Consider the following 17,633-nt stretch of genomic DNA (forward strand, 5'->3'; position numbering starts at 1 on the left):
TCTGACATGAGATTTTATTTATTTATTTGTGTTCAGTCATTAAGCATAACATATCACTCTCTTTGCTTCCCTCACCTATCTTTCCCCCCCCCCCACTCTGTCTGTCCCCTCCTCACTCCCCCCCCCTGACTAAAATGCAACATTGTCTGTGTCTGTGTGTCTCTACCCCCCCCACCCACACCCCTCATTCCTGCAGTGTATAGCAACGTTTTGTGAGGTATTGCTCTTCCCACCTCCACCCCCTTCCTAACTTCTTCACCCACTCCTCGCTTCCCCTCCCTCCTCTCCCCGTCCCTCCCTTCTTCCGTCCTCTCTGGCTCACCTCCCCCTCTCCCTTTCCCTTTCTCCACCCACCATCCTCCGTCAAAGGGCGGAGGAGCTCCTTGTGAGCCAACGGCCATCCATATCTAGTGCCCAACTGTGTCTACGGATGTCGCCTAGAGTTGGGGTACTTCCTATTAGGATGTTGGTGGCAGGATTTGTACTCCGGCCACCGGAAAACCCTTCATTCTGCAAAACATTCCAGAAGCATAAAAAAATCTGAAAACCCACTCTGTGGGAGCACCTCCTGTGCAGCTTCCCTTCGCAGGGCAGCTCACCGGATGATGGGATTGGGGCAAAGCCTTCGGGACCTCCAATCTTTGATGAGACGGGAAACACGGTGTAACATTTCCGAGTCAGATTGCAGGAGAGTTTGTCGGGGTGGTGCTGAGGTGTCGTCCACCAGATGGTGGTCTCCTTGGGTTAACCTGAGGTGGTCCCTTTGGGTGGGTGCCTGGAATGTCCTATCCCAAAGAGAGGATGATCACCTCTCTCTGTTATCACTTGAGCTCAAGTGATATTTGGTATTACAACATTTGGACGATTTGTTGGTATTACAACATTGGACATTGGTATTACAACACTCTCTAAGGCTCAGAGACAGGATTGCGGTGATTTCATGGTGGGTGGTTACACCTACTATTGGTCTGGTCACTCTGATGGTTACCATGCCCAAGGAGTTGCTGTCGATGTGTCCAATAAGCTGACTCCGATGATAATTGAGGTAACACCGGCCAACGAGCGTATTATGAGACTAACGATTCGTCACTCCTTGGGTGTCATTTCCCTAATCTCTGTATATGCTCCGACTGAGGCGAGTGATCTCACCGTGAAGGATGCATTCTATGCCACGCTCGAGTCTGTGGTTAATCAGTGCCCCAGGCGAGATACTTTTCTTGTCTTGTGGGATTTCAATGCATCGACTGGAACTGATAGGGATGGTTATGAGGTGTGTGTTGGTCCCCATGGGTCTGGAACTGGGAACCAGAATAGCACTAAGTTCCTTGACTTTGCAAGAAGTCATGGAATTAGGGTGGCTGGTTCATGGTTTCAGCACCCACTGGCGCACCGCTGGACTTGGTATTCCAATATGGCGGGGTGGCAAAGGAGATTGACCATGTGCTCGTTGATGGTCACTGGAGGATGATCCAGAACTGCAGGGTCTACCGGAGTACTTAGTTCCTCAATACTGACCACCGGCTTGCTTTAGCAACTTTTAAGTTGGACCTTAAATCCAGTAGAATGGTACCATCCCAGCCTTGGCTGGATGTTGGCAAGCTCAAGGATGAGATGGCAGCTGAGGAGATTGCGAACAGGCCGAGTGGGGATTTGGGAGATCTTGGTGCTTTGGGGGGTCCTGAAGGGTTTGGGAGTGCCTTCAAGACCACTGTCCTTGATATTGCTGGGAGATGTCTTGGAACTTACTAGAGAGTGAAGAAGAATTTTTTCTCTCAAGGGACACTGGATACCATTGCCCAGAGTCGCAGGGCCAGGCTGAATAGCAGAACTGAGGCGTAAAACTGAACATGCACAAAAGGTGGATAAGGAGGCCTTTGTGCGAGGAATCTCTGAGGGGGTAGAGCATCACCTGTGGTCAAGTGATTCTCGTCCTGCTTGCAGGGGAATTCGTGCATTGCGTTCATCTAAGTCCATCCCTTGGTGTACTGCAGTTAGAGCAGAGAGTGGTAGGCTCTTGACAGAGGAGTCCAAAGTGAAGGCCCGCTGGGCCGGTTACTTTGAGTGGCTGTCGAGTTGGACTGTTAGCCCTATTGTTAAAATCCCAATAGGGTGTTAAAATCCCTATTGCTGACCCTCCAATCAACTGTGGTCCACCTTCGTTTGTGAAAACATTAGTTGCGGTGAACCGGCTGAAATTGGGTAAAGCTCCTGAGATCTGTGGCATCCATGCCGAACTTCTCAAGGCTGTTGGAAATGGTGCACTCGTGTTGTTGCATGCAGTTCTGTGCTCTGCCTGGAACACAGGCATCATCCCAACTGACTGGAAGAGGGGTCTAGTTGTCCCTCTCTGGAAAGGGAAGGGTGATCGCCAAGACTGCAATAACTACCTAGGAGTGACGCTGCTCTCAGTGCCGGGCAAGGTCTTTGCTCGGATAATTCTTGATAGGGTTCACCACCATCTGCTTGAGCACCAGCGTCCAGAGCAGTCAGGCTTTACACCAGAGGTCAACGATTGACCATATCCTTGCTCTTTGGGTCCTCATCGAACGCAGACGAGAGTTTCGGCAGGGGCTGCTTGCAGCCCACGTTGATCTCTGCAAAGCATTTGATCCAGTGAATCAGGATGCCCCCTGGAGGATTATTGGTCTTCGTGGGGTGCCACCAAAACCGATCGATCTAATGTCGGAACTATACTCTGGTACTGAGAGTGCTGTGAGACGTGGTGGTACCATCTCTGACTTATTTCCAATTGTTACTGGAGTTCGTCAGGGGTGTGTCCTGGCCCCCACACTTTTCAGTACTTGTATGGACTGGATTCTGGGGAGGATGTCAGAGAGATCAAGTGACGGTTCATCGATTGGGAATGTCAAGATCTCTGCCCTCGATTTCGCAGATGATGCAGTCATCTTTGTGGAGACTTTTGATATCCTTTTGGGGGCCCTCATGGTGCTGAATGAAGAGTCGGAGCTGCTGGGATTATGTGTTTCCTGGATCAAAACCAAGATCCAGGCTTTCAATGACATCTTGGACACTGCTATCCTGTCTGGACCTGTTTGTGGTGAGGATGTTGAGGTCACAGAGATATTCACTTACTTTGGCAGTGATATTCATGTCTCTGCTGGCTATTAGCCAGAGGTCCATAGACGTCCGAGTCGGGCCTGGGGAATCATGGATTGCCGGTACCTGTGTGGGAGGACGAATGTACGAGTCTTCAGGTCGTTGGACTTTGTGTCTCACGAGCGGTTGCTGAGAGCTTCAGCTGCGGCTGTGTGGACATGTGGCTCGTTTTCCTGATGCTGATCCTGCTCACCAGATTCTCTTAGCAAGGGAGCCTCCTGAGAGGAGGATGCCAATGGGCTGACCACGTGTCTCGTGGTTGCAGCAGGTTGATCAGCATTTCATGGAGATGGGGATGGGCCAGGCATCTGCCTGGGGATGGCCAGACGGAGGCCCCTGGAGTACTGGTGGAAAGTGGACGCAGCAACGCACTGCTCTGGCGTATGCTCCCATACCTGACCTGACCACCCCCCCCCCACCCCTCACATTCACACCACCATCAGCAAAGTGACAGGTTGTATTTGCACTGTTTATGTTGATATTGTGATTACCTTTTTACTGCCGCTACCAAAGGTGGAGGCAGGTTATGTTTTCACTCCTGTCTGTGAACAGGGTATTTCAAAAAGTTGTGGACATATTTAGTCGAAACTTGGTGGACGGGTTGAGTGTGTGACAAGGATGGATTGATTCGATTTTGGTGAAGATTAGGATCCGGGTACTACAATTTTAACTTTAAAAAAAAAAAAGTGATTCTTCACCATTGAGAGATGGGGCAAAAATGATATTTGGCATGACATCTCAAACAGTTGTAGATGGACTCGGACGAAACTTAGTGGATGAGTTGGGTTGGTGACAATAACAAGCCGATTCGATTTTGGTTAAGGTCCGGATGCAGATCCGACCGACTGTAGAATACAAGATGTAAACTGTTTAGCCTGGTGGAGGTAAGTGCTTGACTGAGTGCCATTCTAGTTTATATGTGAATTTGAGGCTTTTGGAACAGCAAGAACACAGAATGGACCTGAACATAACATAAGCAGAAGAAAACAGTGGAAATGTGGAAACACTCCAATACAGGCTAAAGGGACACTTACAATAAAAATGGGATGAATGGGAGGGGTAGGAAGACACAGGGGTGAACTTGGATGAAACAAATAGAACCAAAAATGAAAACGAGTGAAGGAGAAGGAACAAACTTGATAAGCTGCAAAGGAAATGCTTGGGGAGGAGTATTGAGGGTATAAAATACGGTTAGTATAGAATGCGGATGTCTGAAAGTGGCTGTGAGCAGCTATCTTGAAGCACTGGGGGGAAGAGTGGGATTGAACAGTCAACAAACTGAGGAAGTTGCTTACATCAGAAAGAGAAACTCTCTTCCTATGGTATCCAAGGTCATCTCCACTCATGGCTCGCCGACTTCCTCTCCTGTCGCAGCCAACGTGTGGCCTTTCCTGTCCAGGCTGGAGTTCCTCAAGGCAGTGTTCTGGGCCCTGTTCTTTTTCTGGTTTTCATCAATGATCTCTCCGATCTCTCTGGAAAATCTTTTTTACCTCTTTGCTGATGACTCCGCCCTCTGCTGTACTATCTGCCATCACTCAGAATGACAAGCAGCAGCCTCTTCATCTCTGTACATATGGATACTATCACGAGCTGGTCCAACATGTGGAACATGTCTTTCAATCCTGACAAATCTCACACTCTCACTGTGTGTCTCTGAAAGGACAGTCTGGAAATCCCCCCTCCCCCCACCCCCATCTACTTTCTCAACAATCCTCTTGAAGAAGTCCTTTCATTCAAGCTTCTGGGTCTCTCTATCTGCCATGATCTTTCCTGGGAAAGCCACATGTCCAAGCTGGCCTCCAAAGCTAGTTGCCAATTGGGCATCCTCCATCGTGCAAAGCGCTTCCTTGGCACACCTGAACTCCTGGCCACATACAAAGCTGTTGTCAACAGTCTGATGGAGCATTGCTCTCCCCTCTGGGCTGGTGCTCCTGCCTCTCACCATTCTCGGCTTGACCAAGGCATTTAGGATCATTGATATCTCCTGTGATGAGGCTGAGTCTTTGGGTATCTCACTCTCTCACCGCAGGCAGGTTGGTGGTCTTTCTGTCTTCTACTGTCTCCTCTCCGGCCTCGCAACCCTGGTCTGTCTGTGATATGTACCACCCTCCCCCCCCCCATATTTCTGCAGGGTGCTCAAGGTCCACCAGCAACACCCTTCTGGTAAAACTACCAAAATAAAGAATCACTGCTCACCTTCACACTTTCATTCCTCTTTTTCCCCACCTTTGGAACAAACTCCCACACTCTCTTCAATCCCACTCTTCCCTCCAGGTCTTCAAAACAGCTGTTCACCACCATCTCTTATCTTCCCCCATCCAAAACCGTGATCTTTTCTACCCTTGTTAATCCACTCCAAACCCACCTCCTTCAAATTACCTGCTTTCCTTCCTGAAAGTCTCTGGTCCTGAAAGGACCTGAAAGTCCCCGGAGTGCCCATCTTGTTTACTCTGTGTACCCCGCCCCATCCCTCTCCCTTCCACAGATCTCCTCATGTCTCTGTTCCACACGTTTTACCTTCCCTCTCCTGCCCCCCTTGTCTCCTGTTCCCTAGTTGTATATTCTGTGTGTTAGCTCTCATACGAGCCTCGACACTATACAAAAAAAAAAGAGAAAAGAGGAAAAAATGAGTGGAGATGAGCAGTGAGCCTGGATTTTGAGAGGTTCACCAGAAGTGGGTTACTAGCAGACCATGTGCACCCTGCAGAAACAAACCTGGGAGAGGGGAGTTGGATTGGGAAGGGAAGTTGAGTTGGAAAATGGCAGTGCGTTCAAGACAAGAAAGGAGGCAGTGGAAGAGAGAGACATCACCGACTTGTCTGCGATATGAGAGTAAGTATCAGGCCCAGAGACTCATCTTCATCGCATTTGTTTCCAATGATTTTGAGGGCCAAGGTTGCCACAGCATCAAGATTTGCAAGGTGTGAGGCAAGGGCACCAACCCAAATAGGAGAGCAGTACTCCACCAAGCTGCAGATGAAGGTATTGTAAGTTGATAAAATTTCAGATTTGTCAAGGAATGACTTTGCCTGACAGAAGATGCCCAGTCAATGGCTACGTTAATGACCCAATAAAGATCATGGCTGTTGGTGAAGCCCAAAAGTTTGAGTGATTGAGCATCTTCAATGGGTTTCTTACGGAAGAAGATTCCAGAGTTCACCAAACAGTCCTTTCTGAGAGACAGAATGAAAGTGTAAGATTTCTCGAGTTTGAAACAAATATTCCAAGTGTTGGACCAGATCCAGGTTTCATCAAGGTTTGCAGAGAGGGAAAAGGCTGCTGCAGATGCCTCTCTCAATGATGAGGAATGATGCAGCACATGATGGAGTTATCAGCAAAGATTTATGCAGGATTATCCAGAGAATCAGAAAGATCATTGATGAAGATGAGGAACGACACTGGGCCCAAATTACTGCATTGGGGTACTCTGACAGCAGCCAGAGAGATGTGACCTTCACAAGCACATGATCAGATGAACCAATTTGAGCAGTGGAAGAGTAGGAGATATTGTCAGGAAAATTAATCATAACCAAGTCCGGAATGGAAGATTTTCCATTGGCAGAAATATATGTTAGAAAGTTCATATATCGAGTCATGCCTATGGAGTCACAGAAGTCTTTAGATGCATTGCTATGGCTGGATAAAGAGGTACCAACACCCATCCAATTGGCATGGTGACAGTTGGAATTGCCTCAAATAAGGAGAGAGAGAGAGAGAGAGAGAGAGAGAGAGAGAGAGAGAGAGAGAGAGAGAGAGAGAGAGAGAGAGAGAGAGAGAGAGAGAGAGAGAGAGAGAGAGAGAGAGAGAGAGAGAGAGAGAGAGAGAGAGAGAGAGAGAGAGAGAGAGAGAGAGAGAGAGAGAGAGAGAGAGAGAGAGAGAGAGAGAGAGAGAGAGAGAGAGAGAGAGAGAGAGAGAGAGAGAGAGAGAGAGAGAGAGAGAGAGAGAGAGAGAGAGAGAGAGAGAGAGAGAGAGAGAGAGAGAGAGAGAGAGAGAGAGAGAGAGAGAGAGAGAGAGAGAGAGAGAGAGAGAGAGAGAGAGAGAGAGTTTGGATGTGTGGTTATAAGTTGGTCCATGTTGTGAGTTTTGTGAGAGAGATAGAGATAAAGATAGAGATAGAGATAGAGATAGAGATAGAGATAGAGATAGAGATAGAAGAAAGAGAGAGAAAGAGATCAATGGATTAATCACTGTTGAGAGGACAGGATAGCACACAGATTGACAATAAGTAGATGTGAAGGGGATAGCACAGCCAAGGGTACACTTGGTGGCTGGAGGTACCAAAGCAGTCCACAGACGGTAAGAAGAGTTATTGATGTAAATTGCAGCTCTTACATAAGGACTGTGGAACCAACTTCCCCAGTCTGTTCAGTCACATTCTTCCCTTCAGAGCTTCAAGACAGCTTAGCTCTTCACCACTACCTCAGATCACCACATTCTTACTCATGATCTCTTCTACCCAAAGTGACCCCATTCCCAAGCATTCCCTTTTCCAGGTTTTATAATCACCCCCCCCTTCTCCCTCACCTATTTTCATTGTTGTTTGGTTTGTCCCTTTTCTGTTTCATCCTCGCTTTCCTCTTCTTGCTGTATTTCATTCAGCTTGTTTGCAGCTTGTTCACCCCCATGTGTCCTTCTCCCCAACCCCTTGATCTTACACTCGCAAACACTTCTACTCTGCTGTTGGTATCTCCCCCTTTCCATTTTGTTCCCTTCCATTTTGCTCCAGCTCTTCCACGAGACTCAATCGTGCATACAAAAAGGGCAGGGTTCAGGCCTGTCGACTTGGAGGAGACAATAGCCTGGGAGAGTCAGAGGAATCATGGAAATCCTGTGGGAAGAAGGATTATGTTAAGCAGATAATGTCAGGTTTAGCAGTGGAGGCCTGGGTTGAGACATGTTAGATTGGAGTGAATCTGGTGACAAGCATCATGGATACACAACATACAGTGGAACAACCTTTTTTCAAACAATTATGGAAGTGTATGAGAAAGGTAATGTACTCACTCAAGAAAAACGAATAATTCCGTGAGTTGGTGGATTTGGTAGAGCAGATGTTTGATTGAGACAATGAGGAAGAGCTGGTGGCTTGGTCACATTTTCGGAAGTGGTGGATTGCTGAAAGAGGTTAATGAAGGTAGGGTGGAAAGAAATAAGCAGATGCAAGACAAAATCATGTTGCTAAATTATTGGATGAAAGATGAAGGCTGATTCCCAAAAAAAAAAAAAAAAAAACTGAAAATGATATTCACTGACAAAGAAGGGTGGTGCCTATGGAAACCATAAATATGAACTTACCTGAAGGCCTGCTCAATATTTGAACTCCAAAACGAAAGGGTTTTTGCTCTTTATTTTTCGTAGATTCATCATATTTCTCAACGTGCTCACAAAATCTGCATCTTTCAGAGTTTGTTAAATGCTCATTTAAAAATGTCTCATGTACAAGTATGAATTGCAGCAATATTTGAATTTAGTGAATTAAATGTCTGTCTCTATCCAGGCTAATAAGTTCGTTGAACATTTGTTGCAATTCTTTGAATGAAGAGTCAGACCTATTTTCTAACAATGGAAGAGATTAACGCAGTTAGGTCAGCATTCTATAATGTTGCTTCTCATAAATTGTTCACAATTGCCAGGACCCAAAATGTTTCAATACTAAATAATGCATAAACATAATCAATGATTATTTTTGCACAAATCAACCCAAAGGTCAGAATTCTTCTCAGAATTTATAAGAGAAATCGACAGAAAGAGATTTTTATTTATTTCACAAAGTCAAGATCTCAGTACGAGTATCAACTGTTCTAACAAGGCTTCAATGTAGGTCTCAGAAAGAAGAGGTGAGTGAGGGTACGATCGGTCTGTTTAAACTATCACATAATCTAAAGGTTTGGGAAATTGATGATATTGTTGTGGATATAGCTTAGGGATTAATTGGGAAAAAGATTATACTAGTTATTTCCATTGTACATTTCGATTCAGCATAACCATACATTGTAAGTGTATGACCAGACAGTGTCGAGCTTACATTGAGGACCTCTCTTCATCTCCTTTCCAAAATGTTTGCGTCGAAGCATCAATTTCCCCACCTTTGTGTTTTATGTGGTGGTGTGCCCCCCCCCCCCCATTATAATCTGGCATTGTTTTCATTTTGTTTACAGCAAAATAAACAGCACTGAGGACATGATCCAGCTGGAAGATTCTGTCACGCATTCACAGCAGGACTAACGAGTGACTGGAAAATTACCAGGCTCCCTAACCAATGAACGCACAGCCAGTAAACCGACGCACCACCCCTGGAAGAGAGTTTATAAAGAGGACGTGCCCAGCTGTCTGTCTGTGTCTGTCTGTCTGTCTGTCTGTCTGTCTGTCTGTCTGTCTGTCTGTCTCTCTCTCTCTCTCTCTCTCTCTCTCTGGCCCACACTTCTGAATTTGTTGAGAGTTGGTGCCATTTCATTAAATGAGTCTGGGCTGCAATGTCCTCTGGCCCTCTACTGGTTTGTACCCGAGGGACACTCATGGGGAGAATGATCGTGACTGCTGTTCCCCTCCACCTCCCCATTGATTGTCAGGCCTTCATGCGCAACTTGGGGAGTTTTGGCGCCAAAATTAGGTACGAGCAGGAGCGCATATACCGCAGATTCTTACATCTTCCGTCTTCTCTCTCTTTCTGTCCTGTTACTGGAATGAATGAGGACTTTATGATAGATAAATAAGTCTGTCGTTGGTATCGTGGGTGTAAGGGTTTTGTTTTATTCATTTGTTGCAGTTAGTTAAGATTGCTGTGAGAATCTGTATCTTTCTCCTACCTTCTCCCCACCCCGATAAATATTATTATTGTGAATAAATCCTTGCAAATGCAAATCTGTGTCCTGGTGGCCATTGCAGAATGAGATATCCAAAGTGCGTAATTTACTGGTGATTCCGCACACATTAAGACGCCGTAAGAAGACGAGCCGCCAGCAGAGCTCTGCTCTGCTATTCACTGTCGGCAGATTCGTTACAGCTGGACAGTTTTTGCTAAAATTAAGGGTGGAACAGGTGACAGATTTGACCCATTCCCACCTAGCAGATACATCAGTTTTTCGAGGGCCCGTGACCATTACATTATATTCCAACTATACTCTAAAAACCAACGAACTTGGTATTCTTGTGTTGGTTTTAAGAGGTTGTTTTTTTACAATCAGAAACGTGTTCTCCAATGGTAAAGCTAATCACCTGCTTTATTAGTGATAATGCTGATTATTTTATGATTCTCCCAAAATTTTGATAAGAGTTGAAAAGGGCCATTGTCTTTAATGATTGTATGAATGAGAAGAACTGATCAGTCGTAGATTTGGACTGCCCATCGTAGATTGATGAGAAGTAATGTAAAATGATTTATTTAATTCAAGTTAAATTATACATTGGCCATAACAAGAGTCATGATAAATGCTCAACACTGTGATTATAATGAATTTGCACATACAGTATATAACACTCAAGTGGAAAATACAAATACATTTTTGGACGCACACATTTTTTTCGTTATTTTGAATTTAATTTCAAATTTTAATTTTACATAAATTGATGCAGAAGAGCTAGGAAGAAGGTTTAGGGAACACCGTAAACTAGTTTCTGAATGAGCAAAACAACTGGCTGTAAAAAGAATAAAGACAGTATTAAGCAAACATCCAAGGAAAAGTTTGAACAATAACAAGAGTACTTGTTTTTAGTCTACTTTTAATGATGATTATTAATTTACGAGCAAATATCACCCGTCACTTCGCTGACGGTAATACTAAAGGGGAGAGGGAGAAAAAGAGAGGGGAAGAGGGAGAGAGGGGTGGGGAAAGAGAGCGGGGAGAGTGAAGAGGTGGAGGGAAAAGGAGAGATGAGGGAGGGGGAGTGAGGAGGGTGGGGAAGGGAAGATAATGCGAGGTGAGAGGAAGGGAAGGTAGACGTGCGGTGGAGCGTTCATTACGATTCATACTGTCTCATCAAAATTATTCTGCCTAGAATAACAGTGAAGATTGAAACAAAACAATGTCTGAAATCCATTTTCTACTGCTCATTGTATAAACACGGCTCAGAGACAAACTCCCGTCCGGAGACAAACTCCTGTCTGGAGAAGTCTGGAGACAAACTCCCATCCAGACATAAATACCGCCCGGACACGTTGGGAGACAAACACCACCCGGATGCATCCGGCGATAAACATCGCCCGGATGCATCTGCAGACAAACACCATCCAGACATAACCAACGTCCGGATACGCACACCTGCCAACTCTCACATTTTTGCCGTGAGACTCATAACTTTCTGTTGAAAGTCACGTTCTCACGTTCTCGCGATAAATTCTCAAACTTTAAAAAAATCTCTCGGCACCAAATTTTTTTTCCAACATTATTGCATTACGACTGGTTTAACTGATGTTATAACCTTGAATACCGACTTAAATCTGATTGCTTCACATAGTTCCCCACATCCTACATTAGAGACTGAGTACGATTGGTCAATTATTGATGCCCATCCTGATCCAATGAAATGTCTTGTTGCTGCGGTTTCATTTTCATATATAGACTATCAATATATCAATATAGAAATACTATCAATATGCTGAAATAATACATCATAATTACAACGATCATGAGTGTTCTCATCCATGTCTAGCATTTGATCTGTTGCTGAAAGTAAAATACATGTCTTGTTTGTTCATGTTGTTCGTACATTTCTTTTAGTCCATGCAGTGGACTAAACAGTAACAACATGACATAAAACTGATCTTCTGACAGAAAAAAAACATTTGTATGAATTAGGCACCAGAATGCAGGAAATTGCATCTCAGACACACCAGAAAGCAAACACTTTCTGGGGGAGCATGCCCCCAGACCTCCCTACGTTTTTCGGGTGCTTCGTGCCCTCAATTCCCAGACGCTTCACGACCTCGCTGGACACATTTTACATTCTCAGCCTTTTTCATAAATTGGGTTGACAGGTCTGGATATGTCCAGAGACAGAGACAGACAGAGAAAAAGGGAGAGAGGGAGAGGGAGAGAGAGAGAGAGAGAGAGAGAGAGAGAGAGAGAGAGAGAGAGAGAGAGAGAGAGAGAGAGAGAGAGAGAGAGAGAGAGAGAGAGAGAGAGAGAGAGAGAGACAGAGACAGAGAGAGAGAGAGACAGAGAGAGAGAGAGAGACAGACAGAGAGAGAGAGAGAGAGAGAGAGAGAGAGAGAGAGAGAGAGAGAGAGAGAGAGAGAGAGAGAGAGAGAGAGAGAGAGAGAGAGAGAGAGAGAGAGAGAGAGAGAGAGACAGAGACAGAGACAGAGACAGAGACAGAGACAGAGAGAGAGAGAGAGAGAGAGAGAGAGAGAGAGAGAGAGAGAGAGAGAGAGAGAGAGAGAGAGAGAGAAAAGGGTGGGGGGAGGAGATGCGAGAGGAGATTACTGCACTGTATTGGGAGGGAGTAGAGCAAGGATGGGACAAAGAGAGAGAGGTGGGGATAGGAGAGTTATCAGAAAGAATATGTTATACTTTATGAACAACACACACATACACACACACACACACACACACACACACCCACTCTCACACACACACACACACACACACACACACACACACACACACACTCACACACACACACACACACACACACTCCCACACACACACACACACACACACGGCCGTGGAGTCAGTGTGATTACCAACTGCAGTACTTACTATAGACAACTAAAAAACCTTGAGTAGCTTTCACTGAAACACAACGTTGCATATATATATATGAAAATATAGATATATATATATATATATATATATATATATATATATATATATATATATAAATATATATATATATATAAATATATATATATATATATAAATATATATATATATATATATACACAGTATATATTTCAGTGATGTGTGCACAAACATTATTCAATATGAACAGCTGCATGTGCCGGGTGGAAAAAAGTAGAGATAGAAAACATGTTAATAAGGCAAATGGCTTGGAAATCGGGTGTTATTTCGCAACAACTCGTTCAGGGTGACGGAGCACGAAGCACTCGTTCAGGGTGACGGAGCACGAAACACTCGTTCAGGGTGACGGAGCACGAAACACTCGTTCAGGGTGACGGAGCACGAAACACTCGTTCAGGGTGACGGAGCACGAAACACTCGTTCAGGGTGACGGAGCACGAAACACTCGTTCAGGGTGACGGAGCACGAAACGCTCGCTCAGGGTTACGGAACACGAACGCCTCGCTCAGGGTGACGGAACACGAACGCCTCGCTCAGGGTGACGGAACACGAACGCCTCGCTCAGGGTGACGGAACACGAACCACTCGCTCAGGGTGACGGATGATTTCAGTGATGTGTGCACAAGGTGTGATTTCAGGGTGATTTCAGTGATGTGTGCACAAACATTATTCAATATGAACAGCTGCGTGTGCCGGGTGGAAAAAAAAAAGTAGAGATAGAAAACATGTTAATAAGGCAAATGGCTTGGAAATCGGGTGTTATTTCGCAACAACTCGTTCAGGGTGACGAAGCACGAAACACTCGTTCAGGGTGACGGAGCACAAAACACTCGTTCAGGGTGACGGAGCACGAAACACTCGTTCAGGGTGACGGAGCACGAAACACTCGTTCAGGGTGACGGAGCACGAAACACTCGTTCAGGGTGACGGAGCACGAAACACTCGTTCAGGGTGACGGAGCACGAAACACTCGCTCAGGGTTACGGAACACGAACGCCTCGCTTAGGGTGACGGAACACGAACCACTCGCTCAGGGTGATGGAACACGAACCACTCGCTCAGGGTGACGGAACACGAACCACTCGCTCAGGGTGACGGAACACGAACCACTCGCTCAGGGTGACGGAACACGAACCACTCGCTCTGAATGACATGGCATGGCAAAAGCATATGCAGAGAGTGAAGATTCACTCAGAACGACGTAGCGCAGTATCACGCTCAACAATGGGCGCTCGGCAAGTGGCTTAAGCACTCATGCAAGCACTCTAATTAAATAATTCAAAAGGAATGGTTGGAAAAGCTGTCGCTGCATACCATGAAGGATCCCTTTAACTTTAAAGCCCATCTTCACCATGCACACAGCAGTTAATGAAATAAAATGACTTTATCCACAAAAGAGTTGCAGCTTAATGCAGAACAACCCTAGAGATATCACAAAGTTCAATTGCCCGTGAAATACATGTTACAGAAAATGCGCCATTTTGCCTGCTCATATGTGCATGTGTCACATGGTACATCGGTTCGAGGTCCACACAAACATTGTGAGTTTATTTTAAAATGTCCGTTTTTTTTTTACCAGATTTGCTTTGATTCCCTGGAGAGCACCTCGCGAAACCTCTGAAAATATAGACACAGATCTGGGAGACGCTATGGATAGGCAGTCCCTCGGGGGACAGAACGCGAGGTTTAGCAGTGAATGCATTATATCACATAGCTCAATGAAGTTGGTTCACCAATCAAAAGCTAGAAGCGGATTGTTTTCATATCAAAAGGTCAAAAGTCAAGGTTGCAGAAAATCTTCAATTTTCATCCGATTGACTTGAAATTTGAACAGGGTTTGTATATTTAGTCACTGAATTGGTTCACCAATAAAATGCTGAAAGATGATTGTTTTGAAAACAAAAGGTCAAAGGTCAAGGTTACAAAATCACCAATTTCCATTGACTTGAAATTTGAACAGGGTTGGTATATTGGGTCACTGAAGGCTATCGATTTTGAGGTCAAAAGGTCAAGGTTGCCTAAAATCGTCAATATTTTGCTTCTTTTTTTAGCTGTTTTCATCATGTTTAGGATACAGAAGAAGTCTGAATAGAAAGCGGATGGGTGTTGCATTTTCAGATGCTTTCTAGTTACCCTTGCCAAAGGAGAGGGTATTGCATTTGGGACCATTTGTTTGTTTGTCTGCACAGAAATTAAGTGTTTTTCTTCAGAAACGCTTGTTGGATTGAGTCGAAATTTTTACTATAGGAGCGACTATTCATGTAGAATGTTTTATTGATAATTATGACATCATATGCTACATGGTGTGGCAGCCATGTTGGAAAAACTTTGGACCTCTGTATCTCTGAAAAGCACAAAGGAAACTATTGAAACTTGGCACATGACAAGTAATCGTCATGGGGAATAAGTGTAATTTTTTTATGACATCGTAGGTGCCTTTGTTATGATGTTATAATTGCATATGTAGAATGCTACATCTGATCAGTATGAAAAAAATTGAGGGTCAAGGGATAAAAAGGTCCACAGAAAAAAAAAATTGATGACATCATCACTCATGTGATTTGGCAGCCATTTTTTTTTTTTTAAACCTTCAAAAATCTTCTTCTCTGAAGTGGCTGAACAGATCAAGGTGAAACTTCACAAGTATGACCACCTATCCTTGAGAAAGAAAAGGTTCACAAATGTGACATCATAAGTCACATGGTTTGGCAGCAACATTGTATTTACTCTAAAACCTATAAAACTCTTCTTCTCCAGAATGGCTGGACAAATCGAGAGGAAACTTCACACAAATGTTCTCCAAGCCTTGGGGATACCAGGATATTCATGAATAATTGATGTCACATGGTCTGACAGCCATATTGGATTGAGCAAAAATCTTTCAAAAATTATTTCTCTTGAACCGCTTAATCAATCGACGTGAAACTTTGCAATTATGATCTCGGAGTGATGGCGAATATAAGCTTTAAATTTCAACCTGATCAGACACATGGTCTAGCAGCCAGAAATATATATATATATATATATATATATATATATATATATATATATATATATATATATATATATATATATATATATATATATATATATATATATATATATATATATATATATATATGATCTGGGTAACACACCAGTAAACAAACACCACACAAAATACATGACACAAAACTACACAAACAAAACAAGTCCTGGCAAGGGTCTGCAATCTCTGATTGCTGTTTTTCTTGTTTTATATTGCTTTGAGAAATATTACTATATTTCCTTTTGTGTGCTCCTCCCATGTCCTTGTAAAGGCTTCCTGCTGTTGAATAATAAATGTCACCATAGGAACCACTACATCAAAGCTCAAGGTCCTGCTTGTTCTTCCTCAATCATGGAAACACGGGCTTTTAAAACTGAACAAAATTTTGCTTGCTTCATCACAAGCTTGCCTAAGTAAATAAATTACTAACTTTCAATGGAACTACTTGTATTATTGGATGATTGCAGAAACTCTTTGGAATAAATCATTATAGACAGAGATAGTCAGATCCTTTGAGATATATGTATAAATGATTTTAAATATAAATATTTTTACATATATGGGCCAAATGTGTTTCACTGCTTTATTAAACTCTCTTCACCATTCCCGTGCTTTGCTCGTTTGTCTCTATCCAGGCTAATTGTGAGATCTGTCACATTTGAGTGGAGGATCTGTTTGTATGATGTGTAGTAAACTCAGTGTTTTTTTGTCTATCATTCTGGGAAACATCGCAAACAACAGTCTTATCAGCTCTTTCAGTTTTGCACCAGATCAATATAATTCCATCATTCATCGGAAATAATTGGAGATTAAGTGCCTTGACCATTCCACCAGAACTGTGGTCCAAGCAAATCTTACCCTTGTTAAGCCTCACTTAATGGCCTCTTCAAAAATGGCTTCCTCTTACATCTGAGTGGCTTTTTAAACAAACTTTCACGAACTACTGACAAGTCTCTCACACTCTGCGAGGAAATATCTTACATGGGTATTGATTTTCTAGATTTATGTGAAATATTGCTGTCACATGATAAAATTCCTCATGGTCAAATTTTCACCATTGCCCTTTAGAGCATGCCTGGGGTGGAGGCATTGATTCCATCTCCAAATTGACTCTTTCAATTCAGATGGACTCTCACTTCATATTGATAGTTTGAACCCCTTTGCATAACTGTTGGTTCACCGATAAGTATAAAAAAAAAAAAAATCATTTACTCAGCTCAAACACAACATGTTTTGTTTCTCAAAAGCTTCTCAGATTTTGTCATCTCTGCTGCTCTATCCTGGAAAGATACTGAATGTAGGGGATTTATCCTTCATGCTGATGATCTCCATTATCAACATTAATAACAAAAAAATAGATCTACACTTCGTCGATAGTTTCAATTTGGGAGCAATAGATTCTATTTCTCAGCCATATTCATGATCATACTTTAGATTTGTTTTATCCTGTGAAACTAATCCTGTGACTTGAATTTACTTATAATACACCCTTTTTCGAACAGATTAGTTATTTAACCCTTCCGTTATTGAAAACTTCATATCACTTGATATGTGACGTGCCACAATCGGAGTTGCATTTATATTCAGCACTTTGCCAATATATTGGCGTGTCCAGGGGGTTTAACCCCTACCTGGATGGATGGCCAAGCTTCTCCTTTGAAGGCCTACAGCCGAGACTTGGAGATTAATGCATGCGCGGGAAGGGGGTACAATAGCGGAGGGGTGGAAGAGCACAGCTTGGGGGGGGG

General features: G+C 43.8%; 1 protein-coding gene across 7 annotated transcripts in view; it reads right to left on the reverse strand.

Moving 5' to 3' along the window:
* LOC147031254 (uncharacterized) overlaps positions 1 to 17,633 on the reverse strand; it is a 222,685-nt gene that overhangs the window by 57,132 nt on the left and 147,920 nt on the right. For 5 of the 7 annotated variants that reach the window (XR_015052544.1, XR_015052541.1, XR_015052543.1 and 2 more), the window contains exon 2: positions 8,122 to 8,232. Coding sequence is in view for 1 of the 7 variants with exons in the window: in XM_085860396.1 (XP_085716522.1) it covers positions 7,642 to 7,712 (71 nt within the window). In the remaining 6 variants the exon portion in view is untranslated. Of the gene's footprint in view, positions 1 to 7,641; positions 7,743 to 8,121; positions 8,233 to 17,633 lie in introns of those variants that run through there. The other 2 variants (XR_015052546.1, XM_085860396.1) reach the window with 1 other exon arrangement.

The sequence above is a fragment of the Eptatretus burgeri genome, chromosome 2 (assembly GCF_056783735.1).
Source record: "Eptatretus burgeri isolate ZD-2024b chromosome 2, Ebu_testis_v1, whole genome shotgun sequence".
Taxonomy (NCBI): Eukaryota; Metazoa; Chordata; class Myxini; order Myxiniformes; family Myxinidae; genus Eptatretus; species Eptatretus burgeri.